The following is a 24,019-nucleotide window of genomic DNA, read 5'->3' as shown; positions in this document are numbered from 1 at the left end:
TGTGAGTTATTGTCCTTCCCTTTCTGTTCTTTAACGTTCCCCTGACCTTCTTTCTCCGCAGGATATGGAATTCTCAAGCTGGACGTTAAGACCAAGGCTCAGAGTGGTGTTGTAAGTACTTTTGCTGTCTCTTTTTGGGCGTGTTGCATGCCCACGCTGCATGTTCAGGCCTCTTCCTCAACGCCGTAGAGTAGCGGTGATGGCTGACTCATGGCGTTGCAGCACCTCATGTCGGACTGAGTTTTGCTGCCTGACATGTACTCAGTCTAACCTACAGAGTCAGCAAGAGAAACACTCTGACAGGTTTACACCTCAGTCTTTTTCCTCAAGCTACAATTTGCATCATGATGCTTCAGACATGCTTGCGTGTCCCTTTTGCCTTGTTGACACCAGAACGAGTGCTTGTACACAGAGCCACAAATGCCACAGCTCTCAAACCTCATGGAAAAAAAACGTCTAAACTATTCCCTCTGTAACCAAACTCACAGATTTCTGCTCTGTGTAGTGCTGCTTTTCATTTTCTCAGAGAGCCAATAAATGTCTGCATGTAAACTCTGTGTGATTCTCCCTAACTTTCTCTCTTCTCTCCTTTTTTTCCGCTTTCTTCTTTGGACGTTGCCGTCAGATGGTAAGAGCGAGCGGGTGTGCATATGTAATGATTAAACACAGGTGCACTACTGGGTAAGCCCGTGATACCAGTTATGTGTTTGTGTGCAGACAATTTGTGCAGGCTTTGTGCCAAGTGTTAGTTTGTCTAAAGTGACACCATTCCCCAAGCTGCTACAGCCGTTAACACTGAACCTCAAATGCACTCAACCTCTCCCTCACTGTCTGCCCGTATTTTCACGATTCCTTCCACACTTGTTTCTCCATCTTCAAGGCGTAGCCAAGAAGGTGAATAAGTTGTCCAATCCTGAGTGGGATTGTCTGGCGGAGGAAAAGTGAAAAAAAAGCAATGCTTGTTTCCCTCATCCTATTTCTCTCTGTGTTTCTAGCAACGTCTGCCTCTGGCGTCTGTTTTTGTTCTTTAAAAAGGCAACGTACCCTCTGCTTCCATTCCCCGGTTTTCAATCCACAACCACCTACCAATCGCCTTTTTCCATCTTTGTCCTGTAGGAGTTTACCACCTCCGGCTCCAATAACACGGACACAGGAAAGTCAGGAGGCCACCTGGAGACCAAGTACAAAGTGAGCGACCTGGGACTCAACTTCACCCAGAAGTGGAACACAGACAACACTCTCACCACAGAAATCACTATTGAGGACCAGGTAGAGTTAAAACAGTCTTTTCAAGGGTATAAATCATCCAGTTGTTTACTTAAGACAGTTTTTTGTGATCAAGATCTTTGTCTCCTCTCTGTCTGTAGCTGGCTAAGGGACTGAAGCTCAGTCTGGACACGTCATTTGTGCCCAATACTGGGTAAGAGCAATCCTGTAAAAAAAAAAGTAGACATTTAAGCGACTGAATAAACAGACAATAAAATCATTTCAGATCTATTGCTGCTATCTAGATGACTTACCCTCTTTTGATTCCTCGTTCCGGTAGTAAGAAGAGTGCCAAGCTGAAGACCGGCTACAAGCGTGACTTTGTCAACATGGGCTGCGACCTTGACTTCGACATGGCCGGTCCCACCGTCCACGGGGCCGCTGTGCTGGGCTACGAGGGCTGGCTGGCCGGCTACCAGTTGGCTTTCGACACCGCCAAATCTAAACTGACCCAGAACAACTTTGCCCTTGGATACAAGGCCGGTGACTTCCAGCTTCACACCAGCGTGTGAGTCGCAGTATCCCAGTTTAGACAGGCACGAACAGGAAGTGATACACTGAATGAGGAAATGTTTCCCTCAGGATGAAACGGGAAGTTCAGAGTAATATCCTCTGCCACTTATCTCCATGTATTTATCTGTGTTTCCACTGTCTTGTTTCAGTAATGATAGCACAGAGTTTGGTGGCTCCATTTACCAGAAGGTGAACTGCAACCTGGAGACAGCGGTCCAACTGGCCTGGACAGCCGGCAGCAACAACACACGCTTCGGAATTGGAGCCAAATACCAGCTGGATAAGGATGCTTCTCTGTCTGTAAGAACTAACTGCAAATGATATGGATCCTTAATGAAAACACTGTAAAAAAGCAATCGAGTTTGCATGGACTATGCCTAAAGTGCAGAGAGAAATTTTTTTGTATGATTAGAAAAAAAAGAAGTATTTTTTGGACAGACTTTAGGAGTCTGATAACGGGATAGTCACAGTTATTGCAGTTAATTCTTAAGGGGACATGAATGTTTGTAGTAACATCATAATAATCCATAGGTTGTGAAGATATTTCTCCTTTGTCTTCTAATGCTTTGTAAATCATCTAACCACTGTGCAACGCTTTTTCTCCTCACAGGCCAAAGTTGACAACGCCTGCCTTGTTGGAGTAGGATACACACAAACCCTCAGGCCAGGTTAGCTACACCTATTTTTTTCTGTCTTCATCAGAAGCTAATGAACATACAGTATGTACGGCGACTTCATGCACAACCTGACTCTCTTCCCTGCAGGAGTGAAGCTCACCCTCTCAGGCCTGATTGACGGGAAAAACGTGAACGGCGGTGGACACAAAGTGGGCATGGGATTTGAGCTGGAGGCGTAAAAAGATCCAGCAGGAGAACAGACAAAAAGGAGAGCGAGGACAGCAACACGGGGAAGAAGAAGATAACAGAGCCCAAATGTGAAAACATTTAAAAAAAAAAAAAAAAAAAAAGGTCCACTCAGCGATACATAAACACATCTTCCCTCTCAGTCTGACACACGTACACACACGTTCTTTGGCCTTAACCCTGTAACCCTAAGCAGCCTCACAAACCTCCAGTACTGTAACTTTTAAATGAATCAAGATTTATTTTTTAAAATATACACTATTTACAGGTAACAACTTTTAAGCATCTTTTATCAGAAAACACCAAAAAACAGACTCAACAGCTGAAAATGAAACCTTGTTTGCCAGATAATGTGCTACGTCTGACCAGTTGAATAGGACAAAGTGCACTTTGAATAAAGCAGTATGTGTCAGCTATATCTGTGTTGTTTCTAAAATAGGATTAAAAGCACCTTTTTATTTTGAATGTGTGGTCAGCTCATCTTTGTTCTGATATACTCTGGGTTTTAGACAAAAAAATATAGTAGAGGGTGCCTTTTATTTTGGTTTTGTTTTGGTTTTGTTGCATGCTATTAAGACTTGAGGGACGCTTTCTGAGTTTTAAGTGTCAAACTGACGAGTACAGAGACTGTAAACAGACGCAATAAAACCTTGAGGGAGTTAAGTAGAGAAGACAAAGAGCAGCTGCTCCCTCTCAGACTAAGTGGACTGACTTTGGTTCACCGTTTGACCTCAGAAACACAGTTTTTATACTGTGGACCTTCAGTTGCCTCCATGTCTATTTTTTTCAGGAGCTACGTGTGACCTCTTTGTCTGGTTTTGTCTCCTGTACCTGTTCAACCTTTACCACTACATTTCACTTTATCTGTGCTGTGCTTTGTATAGGAGCCTTAGTCAACTGTTAGGACCTCAAACTGATTTTATTGAATTAAAGGAATAAAGAATGTTAACCACAAAGATCTTGAAGTGGACTTTATTTTTATTTTTGTTGACATGAGAATGCAAAAAGGAGAGGAAACCCTGCTCTTAGAAAAAGCGGATGAATCAAAGATAAAAATCAGTTGATGTCAGTTTTTGTTTTGTAAAATATGATTGAAGTCCCTCACATTATCACATTATGGTGGTATTACAGCTTTGAGGTAAAAAAAAAAAAAAGATCATTAACACAAAAGGACAACAATAGGACAGACAGACAACATGTATAACTTCCCATCACTTTGTGTGAAACACAGATAGTAAAGATCACCTCCAGTAGATGAAGCAGCCGCATGAATGCTGAAGCACTCAGAGCTTGAATATAACGGAGGTAGAGGAAATAGCTAGTCCACATTAGTCTATATAATTAGTTTTAAAGTCGTGTTCACTGATTATCAGAATGCATAAAGGTTGACAATAGTCTTGCATAGTTTGAGAAAAAGAGGGAAATGTTTCAAAATAAAGGTTTAGATCACAAATAATCAACTTTTCTAACCCTATTGCACCAAGTCAAGAGAGAACAACAATATGTTGTTATTGTTTTTAACCATGGAAATGAACACTATCACTTATTATACTATTATATGCTTACTATACTAATGACCTAACCTCCTGACAGACTCAATTTCAATGGGATTAAAATCACCAGATATTATCACAGGGAGCTTAACAGCACCAGGTTTTAAAATGGTCTACTCTGATGTCCAAACCTTCTCGCAATTTTTATGAAGTATCAAAAAATAAAAAAGGATCAAATTCACACCGTGACGCAGCATACGGTCAAAACGGTCCTTTAACAGTTATAAACATCATTCATTTACTTTCCTCTAAATGGTCCAATGCGAGAAATGTACATACACAATATATTTAGATTCATAACAGTCAGAGATATCTATAAAATAGTTACAGCACCGATGAAACAAACCTAAAATATATAGATTTAAACACAATAGAAGTTTTTTTTTGGTTAAACATTTACATTCATGAACTCTCAGTTATTCACTTGAGGAGAAAATGAGCTCTTTCTGTTTCTGAGCTGTTTTAAGGACACTTTTAAAAGGAGATTCACTTTTCAGATTTTGGACATCATTTTCTGCTGGCTGCTCCCGTTCCTCTTATAAAGAAGATACGCTCATATTTTATTTACTCAATGTTCTCTTTTCGTTACGATCTGCCCATTTAATTGACGTTCACATATTTTTGTTCTAATAACAAATGGGTAACAACTACATAACTACAGTCCGTCTTTAATAAAGTCCTCTGATGTACATCCTAATCAGAGAGAAATGTATGAAACAGGTTGGCTTTAAAATCCATACAGCAGTGTTGAGCACCTTCTCCCTCATCTGGTTAGCAAGGATGAGCCAGCGTATCTTACAGCATTCCCATTCTTTAACAAACCAGTCGCAACCTACTGCTGTGTAATTTGACACCCTGTCCACACTGAGGCAGTAGAGTACCAAATGTAAGCAAAGAGAAGACTTCCTTTAGGACAGGTCACTGGAGAAATTCTGTCCGCCGTGCATCCACGTCCATTCGCTCAACATCTAAGACACAATGAAAAAGGTTGTGTTTCTTGTCATTGTGATTAAACTACAGGCCGTAAGTCTACAGAGAAAAACAACAAACCACATTAGACATCTGTTTGACGTCAGAACCACGTGTGTGTGTGTGTGTGTGTGTGTGTGTGTGTGTCTGAGTGTGTGTGAGTGAGTACCTCCATACTGCCATCTGACTCCTGGATGGTGTCATGCAGCAAACTCTGGAGTCGACTCTCAAACGTCCTGCTCTCCTCCACCAGAGACTCATCACTGCAGACACACCCACAGTGATTCATGAGGATGATACCCACACATCTGATAATAGTTCATCTGTGTGTGAACAGGAGATGTATGTTTGCCTACATGAGAGGTTCTGCTGATGATATCTGTCCTATAGAAAATAGATAAGTCTCAATTAACTTCTGTTGTTTTCTTTTGTAGCTGTCTGTCCATCTCCCCATCCGTCCGTCCGTCCTTCAGACCGTCTCACTATTTCTGTCTCTCTCCTTTTCCCCAGTCAGGGTCTGCTTGAGTTTTCTGCCTGTTGTTGTTGTTGTGTGTGTGTGTGTGTGTGTGTGTGTGTGTGTGTGTGTGTGTGTGTGAGATTGTGGCCTTACAACTGCTGTAAGCTGTGTCTTGGGGTCAGCAGAGGCCCTGAAGACGGGGTCCGTAAACCATCAGGAGTTCCACTCACTGGGCTGGGAATTTTACTCTGCACAAAAAAAAAGAAGAAGATGAAGTCAGCACAGCACCTGATTTTTAAAGGAGGTAACAAGTTGCTCTGCTTTTATCACAGTCTCTTGGTGTTTGCGTTTTTAGAACGAGGTGAATTTAACCGAACCTCCTCCTTCTACTGTGTGACTATAATATGTGCCTTCAACTTCCTTTGTTCTTTGAACAAAACATTTTCTGGTGTTGAATCATCCAGGGTATTCCTCGAATGATACTTTACTAGAAGTTATTTGTGTCAAAGAGAGATGGAGAGATCTGGAAAGGTTGCAGAAGAGGGAGAGAGCATTCTGTATCTCCTCAAAAGGCAATTTAAGGAATTACAACAGATACTATTTATGTAGAATCCACTGGATTATATTTCTGTAATCAACTTAGATTAGATGAGGTAAATCCTACATTTCTACATGTTTAGTGATGGTCATACTTCTGCAGTTCCTGCTGACACCACATATACTATGACCTTTACTGTCACACATCTGTTTTATCTGTTGTTGTTTCTCTGTGTTTGTATCTTCCCATCTCTCTTTCTGCTGTTCAACATGAGTCTGGTTCTGCTCGAGGTCACTGCCTGTTAAAGGAAGTTTTCCTTGCCAATGTCACTTTATAAATGTTGCAAAGTGCTTCGCTCATGGTGGATTTATTTCAAGTGTCTGAAGAGTAAAGAGTACAGTATAGACCTGCTCTTTTTGTAAAGTGTCTTGAGATATCATTTGGTCAGTATTTGCCCCTAACAAGTCAAGACTGATTGATTGATGATGGTGGGGCTCTTAACAAAGTGTGTTTACTTTAACTGAAATACAATTAGTGGTTGAATATAAAACAATTGTACAAAGTATGGAGTCATAATAAAACATTTGATCGTAGCATAATACACTGTATTTGTAGTAATAAAAACATCTAAAAGTTTTGTTTGTGGAAGAGGGTGATTGTTACATTTTGTTTACATGGCATTTATGAATTATATGAATATGAATTCAGACACGATCGTGATGAAGCCGTGGTTGACAAAGATGCCCTCTGAATAAAGCACAGTGCATTACAAAGCTGTTTGATGTTTTCATTTTGATAACATATATTTACTTTGATAATATAGAACACAATAGAAACACATCTTTAAAGGTACAGTAAAAGTTGTGTCTGTGAGCAGTGTGTGAATCCTCACACAGGCCACTTTGAGCAGGTTCCACAGCTCCCTCTGTCTCCTCTCCTGCAGACTCATCAGCACCTGCTCGCTCTCTGCCATCCTCTGAACCACTCCCTCCACCTTGGGCAGCAGCTCCATCACACGCTGACGGCACAAGGCGGTCTTACTGCATATATATATCACACACACAGCGATAATGATCCACACAGAGCATTCAGGCCATGAGCCATATTTTAATGACAACGAGACGAAAGTAACCGCAGACAGGACGGCTTGCTCTAAAAACAAGTTAGTTCATTAATGCAAGGATGTGACTTTCTACACAACTATTACGTTTCTGTATTCTTTTAATTAAGTGTTTTAAATTTGTCACATTACACTTAGCCATCATAATACAGCTATAAATGTTAACATGTCATCAGCACCAGTGTTTGTGCAGACCTGATTTCATATCTCCTTTGGACTGTGTGGGTGTCTAAATACTTAAATATATAAATATGATATCGCATTCTCCCTTAGTGCAGTAGTGTCATACGGGGAAATACACAGACGTGGTTAATACCATTATAGAACATAAATAATTCTAATAGTCCTAGATGACATAAACACACACACACTTCATAGTGAACCAGTAAGCTCTAACAGAACCAGTACAGAGATGGTCGCTGGTGTTGTCTGGTCTATACATTAACATTTTTGAAAAGTCTGTTACTGTTCCCGTCTTTGTTTGCCTGCTGTGTCTATAATTTCATAATTTCACTTCCTTATAAGGTAGCTGTTGCCTCACCTAATTTGCCTTTTTTTCCCCTCTGGATGCGTTGTTTAAATTTCCAAGGAGGCTGCATTGCTTAGAAGTGAATTGTTTTGTACACAAAAAACATCAGTTTGCAATGTTTTCGCTTGAGTTTTAGAACTGCACCTTTTTACCGGAAAGTTTTAACTTCCGACTTTGACTAAAAAGGCAGCGCTGACATCAGTGAACTGCGTGGGTGTGCAGAGTCTTTAATTACGGGTCCTCTGCCCAGCTTTGGAGAGGATACAGTTGTTTGTCAGCACTGAAATGAAGTCAGTACACTTCACCTAGGCAATGAGTATAAAACAAACAAAAGGTAGACATAATTTAAATGGGCACATCCTTTTGGGAAATGATTAATTGTGTATTGTAGTTGCTTTATTTTGGTATGTATTACCCAATTAGTGGCAATTTCAACTTTAAAATTGGGGTCAGTCCAGCCAAACCCTCTCTGTTTAACCATTAGTACAGACCGTAAGTAAGAGCTCACTTAAACAATCACTTTAGCCGCAATGGGATGCGACTTGAAAATCGCCCTGAACATGTAGTGAATGTCATAAATTAGTAAAAAAAATAAAAAAAGGAGCAGAATCCCCTATGAAATCTAGTCTCAATATAGATGTTCAATCAACGTCATCAAATAGTTAATAAAAAAACCTTCAGTTTTGAACCAGTTTTGAACATTTTTTCACTAACCACTGGGTTAATAGTAAGAAAGTAATGAGAACAAAAATCTGATTCCGTAAGTTCTTATTACAAACTTTGCTCAAAACTGTACAATGGAGTCTCTATTATAGTGTTTCATTTCAGAAACAATTATTCCCAGGGTTACTATTTAGTGTGTACGGTACCTGAGGTGTGTGTAGAAGTCTCTCAGTTTCTTTTCATAGAACTGCACTGCCTGAAAGACCAGCCGCACCATCTCCTGACTGTCCCCTGGACACCTTTGGTCTGAACAGGGGAAGGAAAAGAAAGTTTATTTTCAGGTGAAAACTCCATCACCAGTGTTAGGTAAGAAATGAACAGATGCGTGCTGTCCAGACCTCGGGGTTTCTCTCTGAGTTTGCGGAACAGCTCCATGGCTTTTCCTTCACTGTGGAACAAGAAGGGACACAGAGCACAACCCCATGATCATTAAAGGAATCGCTTGAGCACTTCTTCTAGGGAAGTCTTGGTTCAGACTTACAGTGTGTCCAGAGCTTCTCCACTCCTCCACGGCTGTCTCTGCACGTCCACTATGTCCTGCTGCAGATGCATCATCTCCTCCTCCAGTTCACTCACCTTGGCCTAAAAACACCCACACAGTTTAAAACAAATACATGTTCAAATCACACACCGACACACAAATATGCAACAAAAAAAACCCCATCTACCCTACCTGATCACAGCTGATAGCTTTTTGCTCCATCTCCCTCCACACGCCAAGGAGTTTCTCTGATGCTAGAAATTGTAAAAGGTTAACATTAGTAAAGAGCAGGATAAACAGTTCCAGATGGTTAAGTGTGTTGTCCACCTGAAGTAAACACCACAACTATACTAAGGCATAAATAATTACGATTAAAGGATAGATTAAACGTAGCCGTAGAGTGAACTTCCGGCTATCTACAAACAACGTTTTCATGACACAGTACCGATCCCAGTGGCGGTCTGCTCCTGGTATTTGTCCATGTCTACGTGAATGCTGGTAGTGAAGAAGTCCAGCTTGGCCATGAGTCTCTGATACATGGACACCATCTCATTCTTCTGTTTGGACAGCGAGGAGTTGTGTCTCAGCAGGCTCATGCTGGAAGAGAGACGTCAAATCAATATGGACAACCGGCTTTGGAGCATGTGTATGACGTGTGGAAGCTTGTGTGTTTTGTGCGCAGTGTGTCCTACATGGCAGCTTTCTGTCCCTGCTGCAGCCTCTGCCAGTCCTCTTTCAGGGAACGGATGGTGTGCCACGCCTGACCGCAAGTCCTCCTCAGAGGGCTGTAAGGAAGGACGTGTTTCGGGTCGCTTTCTGGGAGAAGGAACGTCACGCACAGTCAGACAAAAACATAATGTTGTTATGTAATTCAGTCATCAAAAGGCTTTTCTTTTCTTTTTTTTTACCCAACACTGGGTTCTATTCCTGCAGAAAATAAGCTTGTAGTGCAAATACATACACATTATGTTTTTTTCTCTTTATATAAAAAGTGTGTGATATGAGTGAGTGCTGAGTTGTGGTGGTTCTCTTTAAGAACAACATGGGTCCTTGTCATAAGTCTGTAAATGTCTTTATTTAGCAAAGAGAGTGAAGCATATGTACTTGTTTGAATACTGTATACTGGGTTAAGCAAAAACTTTTAGCACAAAGTGTGAAGATAAGGAAGATTGGACTGAAACAGATAGAAGAATTAAAGTAAGCTAGGGGCGCTGGTGGACTAGTGGTTAGCTTGTGTGCCCCATGTCCAGAGGCCGTTGTCCTGGAAGTGGGCAGCCTGGGTTCGAATCCAGTCTGTGGCTCCTTTCCTGCATGTCATTCCCCACTCTCTCTCTCTCTCTCACTGATTTCTAACTCTACCCACTGTCCCGTCTCTCCAATAAAGGCAGAACAAGCCCAAAGCAATCTTTCAGAAAAGCACTGAAAAGCTTCATCACTGTTTACTCACGGGCAAAGCGGATGTTGTCCGGAAGGGTGCGAGGAGCAAACTGAGGTTCATAGCTGCAGGAGGAGCGATCAAACAGGAAGACCAGAGGCAGGTCTGTCCGTCGGCCATCGATCTCCTACAAAGGAGGACAACGACATCACACATTAAAGCCTCAGCACATTAACACAACGTGCTTTTGAAGGTGTTGTGTTGTATGTGGGGTTTATGTTATGATTACTGTGTAATCTATGGCGCATTGGGTGGCCAGCCCTTGAGGCTCCAGAGCTATCCCCGCCTCAAGCAGCAGCTCCTGATTGGCTGCAAGGATGCTGGTGTCTTTTTCGATCCTCAACTGCAGATTGGCCACTGTCTCGTCCTCTGAGACTGAGTATGTCAGGATCTTAGCAGACATCATGTTCAGGACATGAACCAGCTGAGGGGACAAACACGTTGAAGGAAAGGCAAGTGAAAGTGTCAAATCAAATCAATATTAAAACTGTGGTGGAGTGCTTCAGGCCTGTGGAAGTTTGAAATATTGACTTCAATTACAGCTACACCACAGATTTAAAGATGTTACCTTTCTATTAGCTGTGTCTACATCAGGCCAGCTATTCGTGGGTTAAGTTCAACGAAAGAACAAAAGGAGGAAAATGAGACAAAGGGGACATAATAAGTGAAAGACATAATGCACCTTGAGCTTCAGTATGACATCCAGCTGGGAGAAGCAGTTGCTGGGTGTAGCCTCGGGGTCTATGCCTCTCTCCTGAGGAGACCACTTCAACATCAACTGCAGCCACCTCTCCATTTTCTCTAATAACAGACTTTCAAACAACACATAACACATTAGACTGCGATAAGAAGAATATATAAGGAGCATTGTTATGTGTATGAGTGTGTGGGACGGTCACGGTCACCTGTTGAGGTTGTTGGGCTGGGGCACATGTTTGGAGTAACGCACTTCTCCTGAGAGGTCCTCTTGGACGACAATGTCATCGTCCTGTTTCAGCCTCAGTTTGTTGTGCCTAGAAAAGATACGCATGGATTCAATGGATTGAAAGTCACAATAAAAGGTTTGCTCTAGCATGCTTTTTTTTTTGTGATCAACTTTTTATTGAAATTTTACATAAGATGCTTATGAGCTTCAATGACAGAAACCAAAGACAGCATCATCAAACATACAAACTATTTACAGATCGCCGTTGCCTTGATGAGGAAAAATATACATAAAATATAAAACAAAGACAAAATTACTGAATGAAATTATGATATGCATGTAAACACACACATATACATATATATATATATACCCATACACACATATGCACACAAAATAAAACCTATAGACACAGCACAATAAATAAAACTAAAACAAATAAACAGATTATTAATAATAATAATAATAATAATAATAATAATAATAATAATAATAATAATAATAATAATAATAATAACAATAATTCAATCAAACAATTTCACAAAAAGTGTAAGTCTATGTTTTGTTTATAATACCGGTTATATTTGTTCAAGAAAAAGTGGATCTCTAGCATGCTTTTGTGGGTTTTTTTTCTGATTCTTTCAATGTTTCCCTCCCATTCTTTGATCCTTGTTAATACTGACATGTAAGCATTGCCAGTTAAGCACCAAAAACTGAAGCTGATGTTCAGCAGAGTATTTTTCCACAATGTAACCCAGATCCCTCTTGACTTTCATAGCGTTCATTCATCATTTAACAAGTAATTTGGGGCATTGATGTTGGCACAACTCACATTTCCTGGAATTCTTTGCTTTAACCACCCCTGTTTATTTATATATTCCTTGTGGGTTACAAACCAGTCACGTAACAATAATATTTCTTTGAGCTGAAGCTTATCATGGTGAAACCATTCACTGTCAGTGTCCCTGTTTGGGTCATTTTGCAAAAGCTAGACTAGTCTGAGTAGTCACACAAGTGCAGAAGGAACAAAAGTATAACAGGAAATTTTAGAGCAAGTGAAATTGTGGAAATTCTGTCTTGCATCATCCTCAAACTAGGTCAGAAAACATGACTTTTGTGACGTTTGAAGAAATACGCATTTTGGATGGGAAACTTTTTAAAGAGGTGTTACTACCATGGAACAGGTTGCCAGGTTGGTAAGAAAGGGCGATATCCTGTGATACACTCAAACACCAAAGTGCCGAAGCTCCAGTAGTCCACTTTGACCGTGTACTTCTGCCTCTCTATGAGCTCTGGAGCCTGAAAACAGACAGAAAAACAAGTCCAGCTATATCTGCATGGGGAAATGATTGAAAATATCATGTGTGAAAAGCTTCTAGCGGTGTTTTAACACTTACCAAGTACTGAAGTGTCCCAACAAATGAGACGCAGATGCTGCTCTGGTCCAACTCTTTAGCGTAGCCGAGATCGATAATCTTATGAATCAGCTAATGTCAGGAAAAGTGGAAAGAGTAATACGAGTTAGTAGCACATTTTCTTTTAAAATAAAAAAAAAGATTATTTAAAGGAAAATTTTGACATTTTGGAAAAGAAGCATATTTGCTTTCTGGCTGAGAAGAGAAATTGTGTGTCCAAGAAAATAAAAAGTTGTTTTTGTACTTTTTCTTTTGTCGGAATTAAAGTAAGAAGAGTCAACATGATAGTCGGGGAGCTTTAGCCAGGCTAGCTTTTCCCCGCTCTTGCCATGCTATGCTAACCAGCTGCTGGTCTTTAACTGTATAGATAAGATAAGAAAGTCCAATTTTCCAGCCAGAAGCAAATATCCATCCAATCCAAATGTATTTATAAATCACATGTAAATACGACACAAGTTGATCCAAAGTGCTGCACAATCAAACATAATAAAAACACAATAATAGTCACAATAAAATTATAAATGAAGTCTCTTTCTTCAATTTGTCCAACTATTCTTGAAACACTAAATGGCTCATCAGTACATAAGAAGAAATCAATATAAATGCTTTACTGGATTTTTGTTTTCAACCTTTTAAGTCTTAAAAGCCTCCCAAGCCAAACAAAAGTCTGCAAGTCTGATTGACTGTTCCTGCAGTATGTCAAAAACAAGTCTTCATGCAGAACTATAAACTCAGTACGGATCACATTGGCTGGTACGCTGTCTATAAACACAGCAGTGTGCATCAACATGAGTATATGACCTCTTTAATATGTCTGGGCTCATTTATACAGCATTCTTTAAGTTAAAGTTTTAATAGTTTTGCAGGCTGGACAATAACATGAGTTTTTACTTTCATACAGAATAAAATAATGTGAGGCCCAATTTGCAATTTCAAAACTAGCTCAGCCAAAAGTTGTTGTTTTTTTTTTAACTACAAGGACGAGTAAAATAATTCAATATAATACTCATTTTGCAGCAGAGTTTGGTTCAGCTGGTGAGGATAAACGAGAAGCCGTGAGAGAGACGAGTCTCCTGTACTTATCCCACAGAAGCCGCACACAAACCTCCCCTCTTTGTTGTGGTTCGGGTTTATTTGTCGTAGACTGTTCAGAGTGTCTTTAACTCACTCGTTTCTCTCCCTGCTGCAGCACAATGTTTTCTGGTTTCAGGTCTCTGTGGATGATCCTCATCTTGTGGAGGTAGGTGAGTGCCGAGGCTGGAGTGACAAAGTATATAAAAAGAGAATAAGAGGTGCCGCTGGTTTGGCTCAGTAGTAGGGCGGATTGTGCGGCATGTGTACAGAGGCCGCAGGCGTCCAGGGTTTGAGTTCAACCCTCAACATTTGAAGCACGTCCACCGCCACTCTCCCCTCCCAATATTTCCTGTCGCTCTCTGTATACAGTCCTGTCAATAAAGCTATAAAAGGAAAAGATAATAAGAACCAGGAGAATGCAACATTTTAATTTAATACCTTTCGGAGTATGATGCAAAGATTCAGGGCTTACTCTTATTCTGCAGACTGACGTTTAAGAATTTTAGGAAAGTGACTTTTTTCCTTGACAGAAACTCATGACAAACAGAAAGACAAACGAAACAATCGAAAGGTCAATGTGGCCGAGCAAGAAATATTGCTTGGTTTTTTCCAAGCATGATTCTTATTATATAAGCATCATTATAGTGCCCATAATGAAACTTAGTTTGGTCAAGTGCTGAGTTAGCCTCTTCACTCTTGCCTCAGGCTGAGATACAGACCAGGTTACAGAGGTCTGATGTGCTCCCTTCTTTCTCACACCGGAACGATTTTTCAAACTTCGTAAAGTCTTCAGCCCTGTCTGTCGCTGCCTCAGGTGACGTCGCCATGGTAACATATCAACCTGTGTACTGCTCCCTTTGGTTTAACAAAAGTCTAACATTATTGTTCATGCTCCCGGACACACGTGTATCCCAGTGTACTGACACAGCCTGGCATACGCTAACACTATGATCAGGGTTCGAGTTACCTTGGAGTGATGCACAGGTGCACTTGAGGTTCCTGTGAGATCACCGTGGGATGAGCTCACAAAAGTTTTACAGGCTTGAAATGAACCGCCTGAGAGGACGTGCTGGTGTTTTACGTAACTCTTTAATAAGATCCATAAGAGGTTAAGACACGTGTTTACATTCTAACTCCAGCATGGCTTTACCTCGGCGTCAAAGTGTGACTAGTGTGTGTGCTGGCGAGGCGTGTGCAACGAGGCGGAACTCATAACCTTTGGGCACCTTAATGTGTTTGTGTGCATGCCTGTGTCTTTACTCGTGCATGTGAAGGACTTTAAAGGGGATCACTCATTATCAGGAAACGTCCACCAGTGGGTAACAGGAAGAGGGAGTGTCTGTGTGTGTGTGTGTGTGTGTGGGTGTGTGGGTGTGTGGGTCAGTTCAAGTGTGTGTGTGTGGGTCAGTTAAAGTGTGTGTGTGTGGGTGTGTGGGTGTGTGGGTCAGTTCAAGTGTGTGTGTGTGGGTGTGTGGGTGTGTGGGTCAGTTCAAGTGTGTGTGTGTGTTTGTGTTTTGACTCTAGAGATATGTGATCCATTCCATACGTGTCCTCTCTCTCTCTAACACATCGTGTTTTATATATACGATGAGCGATGAACGTCATTATTTGTACTTTAAGTTTGTGACGGAGTGTGAGTGTCCAACCGTTGACGCAAGCCTCAGTATTAGTGTACAATCACCACGGTGACTAAGAGGTTGGTGGTTTAGGGTCATTGATGACATCATGATACCGGTCACCACCACGACCGTTTCCTTTATACGACAGGAAACGCTGCCAGCTCACCCAATCGCACAAATGAATCTAATCACTCTCACAATTTCAGATGTAACAGGAGAAGCAGGGGACTGAGTGCGATACTCACAGATGTCACATAACAGAATCAGAACGGAGCCCTCCCTCATTCCACAGCAGTTCTCCAGGAGGTTCAGATACTGCAGAGAGCACAAACACGGACACCTGATACTTACATAACGTCAACTATGGGAGGAAAGTAATACAAGCTGACAGAGTTATTGAAAAAGGGTTCATTAATCTGTCTTCCTTTTTAACTGAATGCAACTATTCTTCTCTAGCTACTTTCTGTCTATTACATTATATTGTGTTTATAAGGGATCAGACAAATGTTGGGGGTCATAAACAGGATGCGCTTCAAGGACAAATGTAGCCCAATACTTCTCTTTTAAAAAAGTGCACATTAGCAGATCAAATCTTTTCTTGCACTCGTCTATGATGCGTTGGACTTCAAACAGTATATTTGGAACACTTTAATACTGGAAACTTGTGGGCTGAAAAAAAGGAGGACAGTTCAGTTTTCCGCTCACTGTCCTGAACTAACCGCTCCATCTGCCCCCAATGCGGCTGCTTAGTTTTTGACCATCTGGGATGCTTTGAAATTTTCATGACACCGTGGTTTATGATTGTTGGCACTCCCCCCCTTCTCTCCCTCCCGGTGCCAACGCTGTCCATCGCCTCTGGCTGCACACTCAAGATGGTTACAAATAAAAACTGCTCTAGATCTCCTCGTGAAGCGTACAAATCAAAGAGTCAAATGTACGTGTGAATATCTTAGTTAAAACAATCTACACAACAGTACTGTGTTTAGTTTCAGCTGGAGAGATGTTTTCAGTAAGATTCAAATACTTTCTGACTGACAGGAGAAATCCTGCCTGCATATTATCTCACATGCTCTTTTTGTCAGGCGTCTCGAGATGACACTTGTTAGGAATTGGCGTTATACACAGTGGCGATCCTAGAGTCTCTGGGGGCCTAGGGGGTGCCATCCAAACAGCGTTCATCACCATCATCCTCTTTTTTCCTGTTTCTTTTTTCCTCTCCTATGGACCGATAATTCATTTTCATTTTTACATGTTGACCTTCACTGACAAACTTTGGTCTTTCCAGCAATAATGCATGCAACGTTTAGCAGGGAAAAAAATGCACATTTTGGGCCACTTCTTTGGTTTAAGTTTGAGAGCTCTCAGGGGCCCCGCTACTGGTCTGGGGCCCCAAGCAGTTGCCTGACTTGCCTGTTGACAAGCAGCTTATTCAAATAATGATTGATTGACTTTGAGCTGAAAACACATTTGTTTACGAGACATGAATCAAAAGGGATAATCACTCCCTTATTGACATGAACTAACTGTGATTCAGCACTTCAGCGCTCAAATCCAGAGTCAGAATCCACTTTTACCTTTCTCAGATCTCCTCCCTGGCAGTACTCCATGGCCAGCAGTGGCGGGTGATGCGGGGCCACCAGTTTCTTCATTTCTTCAGGGACCTCTCTGGCTGCAACAACGTTGACATGATCCAGCCTGAGTGAGTAAAGATGAGCAGAAAACAGTCAGTGGGGCTGCTCAATATTTCTCACCGAGTTTGATCACTACTCAAGTATTCATTTCCAAGATGAACCTGGTGACACTGCTGTGATTTTAGATATCGGAGATGAAGTTGAAGTCACAGCATTGTTTGTTTAACAGGTGTTGAAATGTAGGAAATCAAAGATGAGTATTGGGGAAAAAAATGTAAATCCAGTCCAGACCAAAGCTAGATGTTAACCTATTAACCTTCATCTATTTGCACCGTGTTGTTAAGGGAGATGTTTTGCTGTTTTGTTCTTTGCCATAATGACAATAAAGACTCAAATCTTACATCTTAACCACTGATTTAATTTGACTAAACAGAAGTAACAAGATACATTTAGAGGATAAAGCAGCATCACATCCGTCTGAGATATAAACTTCGATCTTGCATCTCTCCTCCACCACTGTGTAAAGAAAACATTCACACACTTTCTGACTAAATTGCAAAACTTTTCATTAGATAATAAACCCCCTCTGAAAGTGATTACACAACCTCATCCCTCTTTTCACTCCCTCTTATCTCTGACGTGCTCGGTTACTTTCTCCGACTCTCATTCTTTGTGGTTTCGACTGAAACAATCAGTCTCTGATTATCACAGGATCAGGAACATCTCCAAAAAACAAAAGGAGGAAATTGTAAGATAACAAACTCAAGTTGAAACCAGTTTGGCCAGGAAGGTGAATTACACTGTAACCAAAACATTGTCCAACATGAAGTCAGTGTATTGTTACAGCTACAACAGCATGAGACAGATAATAGTCATCACAAGAATGATCAGTCACTAACGTGTCTCTTTTTTTTAAATAAACCTTTAGTGTTCAAGCAAACTAACATAATCTGGGGAATTAAAGTCAGTGTTTGGTATTACAGGGATCTTTCTTTGTTCTACCTCACTTTTGACCAATTTGACCAGAAGAAGAGTCAGACATCAAATACTTATGACAATAATTATGTAATGTGGGAAACGTTTATAAACATGCAAAACAATGCAGGAGCTCCAATAAGTGATCATAAATGTAAATGTAAAGTGATGTGTTTTTCAGTACACATGCATTTGTACATCTGTGTTAAGTAGCTCTAATAATATAATTGTAGGCTGCCATGTAGGCATATGCGCCGCCTGCCCTTGTGGTTTCTCCACGAGTTAGCGTGGGTGCACGGAGGGTTGTGGCTGTCTGAAAACAACACACTTGTTAAACTGGGATTAGGAAAAAAAATGGTTTTCATGTTTGCACCAGCAAATAACAAAACACAGGACACGCACACACACACGCACACACACACACACACACACACACACACACACACACACACACACACACACACACACACACACACACACACACACACACACACACACACACACACACACACACACACACACACACACACACACACACACACACCAACAGACAGTGACCTCTCAATGGATGAAAATTGCCTGTTCAACATTGTCCTGGCCTTACAGATAGACACAGTTAAAGAGATACTTTTCAACAAACATATATCAACTTAAAACAATATAGAAAGAACTTAGTTGACCCAACACACAAACTAAAGCTTTAAATAGAGAAAACAGATGTTTGTGGAAATGAAACACACTTAAAAGCGGAACAAAATGAGGAGGCGGCACATCATCCTGTCACAAAACCACCAACACACCAAAATAACCCAAACTTCCAGAGTTCTCTAATTATTTAATGGCTTGTGTCACTTCTTTTACACTATTTAAAGATTCGGAATATTCATTTTTAGACGTAGAAAACTTGTGAAACAGACGGATAAATAAACGACCCACGTCAAACTCATGAGCACGCAGCTCGTAATGGAATGTACCGTGGTGAGTCACAACGAGTCAAACCAAAACTTTACTCTAAAACCAAGAACATCTTAAAGGAACAAGGCAAAGAGAAACAAGGGGGAAATCACCTGCATATTTTGCCAAGTGTAAAGAATCTGCAGTGTCACTCCCTGAGGTGCATGAGAAACAGACCCTGACTCCTGAAGGCAGCGATATGAGCTCAGGCTAAATAAACCAAACCAAACAGATTGAAACCTTAACAGTTACAGTCTATGTTTGAAACACTTTTCGAACATCCATCTGTATGCCACTGAGCAAAACTGTGATTGACATGATAAAGCATGTGTTTTACTTTTTGCTGTAAACGATAATGTATAGCAAATTAAACATACAATGTCCTGCGTATTACATGGTTAATTGCTTAAGGAATCCATAATTGACACAGGATTTATTTTTTCTGTTAATAAATTATGAGAATGAATCAGCATTTAGAGCTTTGTCCGTAGCGTAGTAATCTTTTAAGTATGGCCTTTTTAAGATGAAGTGACTTAATTATTACTCACATTAACAGAACGTTTCCACTTATAGTTATTTAACACAATGTGACCGGTTTTGCATAAGTCATTGAAGTACCTGAGAGAGTTTTTCTGCCTCGTCCTTGTCACAGTCTGTTGGCACTTTCCCTTTCATTCAGCAGTCTTTAAATGCTGCCCATCCTCACAGTGTGATCTGTTCAACTTTCATTCATGTGCCATTTTAAGTTTTTGTCGATTTTTCAATCATAGCGTAAATTTTTTTTTCCGCCTTACAACCTTTGTTAGAAGTCATCCCCCCTCTCACTTCTATGTTTTTTTCTCTTTATGTTCAACATGATTTTTTTTTTAACAAAGGCCAGCTGCCAGATAAAGTACAATGGTTTGCTTCAGGGGACGGGTGATCGGGCCAAAAGTGACTCCTTTTTGTGTTCCAGCTCCCCCAGGGTAACTTCCACCCTCTCAATGCGAGGGGTTACTGTCATGGTGCCAAAGTTACACAAGCTCACAAAAGATGAACAAAAAAACCCAGATATTATAAGGATACTTCAGATGGAGTTATTTTATGTCATAATAATTAAAAAAAAAAAAAACACATCAAGTAAAGAAAACATTAAAGAGGGAAACTCACTTCTTCATGATCTGGATCTCCAGACACCATCTTTCTTTGTTTCTCTCGCTCATCTCCTGACGGCACTGCTTTACAGCGATCTGCTCCTCTGTGTCCTGAAAAACACACACACACACACACACACACACACACACACACACACACACACACACACACACACACACACACACACACACACACACACACACACATAAATGCAGGAATTTGTTAGAGTTCTCTACAAAAACGGTTTGTTAATGTTAATACTGATAGTTAATTACCACAAAAAAACCCTCCAGGCAGCATTAATTATGTGAAATAGATTCCCAATAATGATTCAACACAACAAAGTACTCCTCATACGTAGGAATTGATGTGACATTTCTCCAACTTAGTATATTCAGAACCGGTTGGTCGAGAAAACTTAACAAAACAACATAAATGTCCCAACCTTAACCTGGAATCACTCAATGTGTTACGGTCTTGCTTAAAAAAATAACTAAATGATTATTTGATTATTAAAACTGTAGCAAAATATTCAGTCTATGAATAACTAACTAATGGACTCGTTACAGCTGCTCTATAATACAAGAACAACATATAAGCCAAATCCCATCGAGGTCCTCAAACTACTGGAAGAATTCTTCTTTTATACATAAAGACATGAATTCTGCACTTTTTAGGGACATTTCTATTCTTCAGTTAATCAGATATCCTGATGAATCATTATATGACCAACTTGCAATAAATCAATTCATCGATCATCGTGATATTATCGTTATTGTGGGCCATGCAACGCGTATCATATCATGACTAATCCTGCCATTCTCGCCCCAAACGCACACAGCTGCCCGAAACGATGACCAACACCGACCGGTGCATCTCACTTCCAGTTTCTCATGGCATCATCAAGGAAAAGGCAGCCACCCTTCTTCAGGAGCATTTCATCAGTGAACTAAGAATAGTCCACAATATTGTCGTTCTTCAAGGAAATTTCCCATAGAGGAAGTGTAGTCATCAGAACAGCAGCCCCAGCAGCGCCCTCTTCAGTTAAATCACTTCCGCCTGCTTTTCCCATGGCCTCTTTAACCCTGGTGGTACTGATGATTACTAATTAACTGTTGAACATACATCATTCACTCTTGAAGGATGCTTTCTTGATAACTGTACACAGAACTGAATCAAATGAAACAAGTCTATGAATCTTAATGCTGCTTCTTTAAAATGTATTTCAGAGAGATCATTTCCACAAGTTCCTGACTCTTCATCACTAGTTTATATTGGTTCACATGATGAAGCTGCCTGGCTCCAGGCCAGCTCTAAGGCTGCTCCATCAGTCAATGAGTAACTCAACTGAGGTTCAAAGAGAGGAAGAGGAAGGAGCAGGCGTGTTTGTATTCCCAAAGTGTCCTTGTTGTAAATGATGAACCTATACAGTTCTCTCATCCTGTGACTTACAGTGATATCATTACAATAGAAACATTACAATAGTATATTAGGACTAGGTGAGTAAAGCAGACAGCTTCCTGGTCTGTTCATATTGTAATCCTTTTTACACACTACCCGATCTCAAATCCAAAGCAGATGCTCTTTTAAATCACAGGGATTTTTACATGTACTGTATATGTATTTATGTATTTTTATATATTTGTATTTTATATGTAAACATATTTTTTTCTTTACATTAAAACATCAACTAATTTGCACACTTTCCTTTTTTCCTTTAATTCTATTTTGTGAAGCAGCGGTTTTTAAAACTGAAAAATTTGCTGCAAAATGATTTCCTCGCCTCCGACTTAAAAACTCAGTCACATCTGAACAAAGAGATATGATACACACATTCTTATATTCAGCATGACTTACATCTTCTAATATAAGGATAACATTATCTCATCCATCATAATAAACTGCCTCTTAGAAATCATCAGAAAAAAACAATCCTTCTTACTCCAGTTTTCCTCAGTATTCACGCGCAGTCGCTATTTAACAGGCCAATTCTGAAAATACGAACATTTTTAGGTTAAATGGGCTTTAAATGAATGAAATCAAAGCAGACTTACTGATTCCAAGAGGAGGAGCAGGTCATCCATTAACCAAAGAATTAGCAATGAGGGAAGCACTGAAATATTCCTGACGTGAACTAGTTTAATGGATTTTTCGTTTGTGCTATTTTTTGTTGCAATTTTTTGTATTTAATAACACTGATGGTGATATAGATGTTGATACAGGAAATATCAACATGACGTACTAGTAAAGAATTTCATCTGCTAAAAAAAAGTTTAATCGTTTTTTTAATATTAACTAATATAATCCTGACAGTTCAATTTCTCTTTATGCAGTCTACTATGAGGTCATAGTCACAAACAAAGAATCATAAAGTGTACCTATGTACCTTATTTTGCCATTTTGTGACATTCCCAAAGCCTCCAGTCCCCAGACGCTCCTTCCGCTCCCACGGCCCACAGCTCTGCGGCTGCTGTAGAGGGACTCGACTCATGGCCTCAGCTGATAGTCCTCAGCTACAACCAATAGAACAAAAACAAGAATCACCTGAAGGATAGTAGGGGAACTCAGACACACCAAACGAAAAACCCTGCAAAGTGTACGTCAGTTTTGAGGGGTCCTTGGGGTGTTGTGCATCCTGACATACTGGGACACTTGATTAAAACACGGCTATAGTTTGTAAGTATTGCCTGTGCTTTGTCTACTAAGACAGGTTTAGGTGATTCTGCAGAAAGGCCTGTTGAAGTGGAGAAACAAACAAAACAAAGATATGTTTCAAGTCTAAATTTCATGTCCAACATCCTAAAACAGTTATACTCTTTTACGCCAAATTTAAAAAAACCTAATCCAATCGTTCTCTTTGTTGTATTCCTGTAATGATAATAATAATAATAATAAAAAAACGATCTTAAAGAATCAAGTATGCACAGACTTCAGGTTGCTTACAATGATTGTTTTAGGATCTTACTTAAAAAGCCAAAGGTGGAGTAGTGCAAGTGAGCTATTTGTGAATGCAGGAGTTAACACCTTACAAGCTTTATTGAGGAACCTTATGTACAGATTTATCAGTCGCTTGAATGACTCAAAGGATGTAATTATAATGCTGCTGTCGAACCCGAGTTATAGTGCAGTACGCTACCAGTCATACCTTTGGAGACATTGGTATAAGTGCCTTTTATAAGAGGCGGGAATGTTTTTATTCTAATGTATATGTGTGTATATGTTTTTTTGTATTGTATGTCTTTTAAAATGGACCTTGAGTCTAAAAATAAAAGTTGATGATGATGATGATGATGATGAAAGTATGGGCCGACAAAGCCCATGTTGTTAATATTAATGTCAGTAGGCCTTTTGGCAAAAGAAAAAAAAAGAAGATTTAATGTTGCTTTTTAACATCATAGTGGTCAAAGAAACATCACAGGATCTATGTAGGTGTGATCCAGTTCAACCAGCACTCACTGTTTATAAATGTGTAGTAATGTAGTTACTGTAAACATCTCAACAAGGCATTTCAATGCTCAGGCTGCTTCTGTTTCAGACCCCATGCTGTGCTCTATATAGACTTATTATAACAACATTCTGCACTAAATCAAACACAAATCACTTTTATTATTACAGTGTCTCACCACGTAGTTTTTATTTTCGTGCAGACCATCGATTCAACCACTATCAGCAGTATCTCTCATGTAACCTACCTTTACAACTTGGAGGTTTGTGGTCTCGCTCTTCGCGTGCTCTGTTTCCTCTGATCACGTTATTAATCCAGTGTTAAACGGGGTTACATATTAAACACTGTGGTGTAGTTATTTTGGCGAACACAACAAAATCTCCAAAAAAACTTTCTACTT

General features: G+C 40.2%; 2 protein-coding genes across 4 annotated transcripts in view; one reads left to right on the top strand and one right to left on the bottom strand.

The window, feature by feature from the left end:
• vdac3 (voltage-dependent anion channel 3) overlaps positions 1–3,598 on the top strand; it is a 9,562-nt gene extending 5,964 nt beyond the window's left edge. For all 3 annotated transcript variants that reach the window (XM_061038594.1, XM_061038593.1, XM_061038592.1), the window contains 7 exons: positions 62–111; positions 1,117–1,269; positions 1,368–1,420; positions 1,547–1,774; positions 1,929–2,079; positions 2,390–2,447; positions 2,544–3,598. In XM_061038594.1, the coding sequence (XP_060894577.1) occupies positions 62–111; positions 1,117–1,269; positions 1,368–1,420; positions 1,547–1,774; positions 1,929–2,079; positions 2,390–2,447; positions 2,544–2,635 (785 nt within the window). In that variant the 3' untranslated portion in view covers positions 2,636–3,598. The remainder of the gene's footprint in view (positions 1–61; positions 112–1,116; positions 1,270–1,367; positions 1,421–1,546; positions 1,775–1,928; positions 2,080–2,389; positions 2,448–2,543) is intronic.
• Positions 2,738–24,019, bottom strand: ikbkb (inhibitor of nuclear factor kappa B kinase subunit beta). The gene is made up of 22 exons (XM_061038587.1): positions 23,867–24,019; positions 22,561–22,687; positions 20,190–20,284; positions 17,055–17,175; positions 15,726–15,795; positions 13,956–14,044; positions 12,770–12,859; positions 12,547–12,671; positions 11,353–11,460; positions 11,130–11,259; positions 10,677–10,871; positions 10,460–10,574; positions 9,705–9,828; positions 9,458–9,609; positions 9,205–9,266; positions 9,013–9,113; positions 8,870–8,919; positions 8,678–8,777; positions 7,052–7,199; positions 5,775–5,869; positions 5,334–5,427; positions 2,738–5,163 (listed from the first exon to the last, which is right to left on the bottom strand). Exons 2-22 carry the CDS (start codon positions 22,663–22,665, stop codon positions 5,104–5,106), a joined length of 2,229 nt encoding a protein of 742 aa, XP_060894570.1. The 5' UTR covers positions 22,666–22,687; positions 23,867–24,019; the 3' UTR covers positions 2,738–5,103.

Source organism: Labrus mixtus, chromosome 5, assembly GCF_963584025.1.
Source record: "Labrus mixtus chromosome 5, fLabMix1.1, whole genome shotgun sequence".
Classification (NCBI taxonomy): Eukaryota; Metazoa; Chordata; class Actinopteri; order Labriformes; family Labridae; genus Labrus; species Labrus mixtus.
Note: the sequence above shows the minus strand (reverse complement) of the source record. Positions and strands in the feature narration are given on the sequence as shown.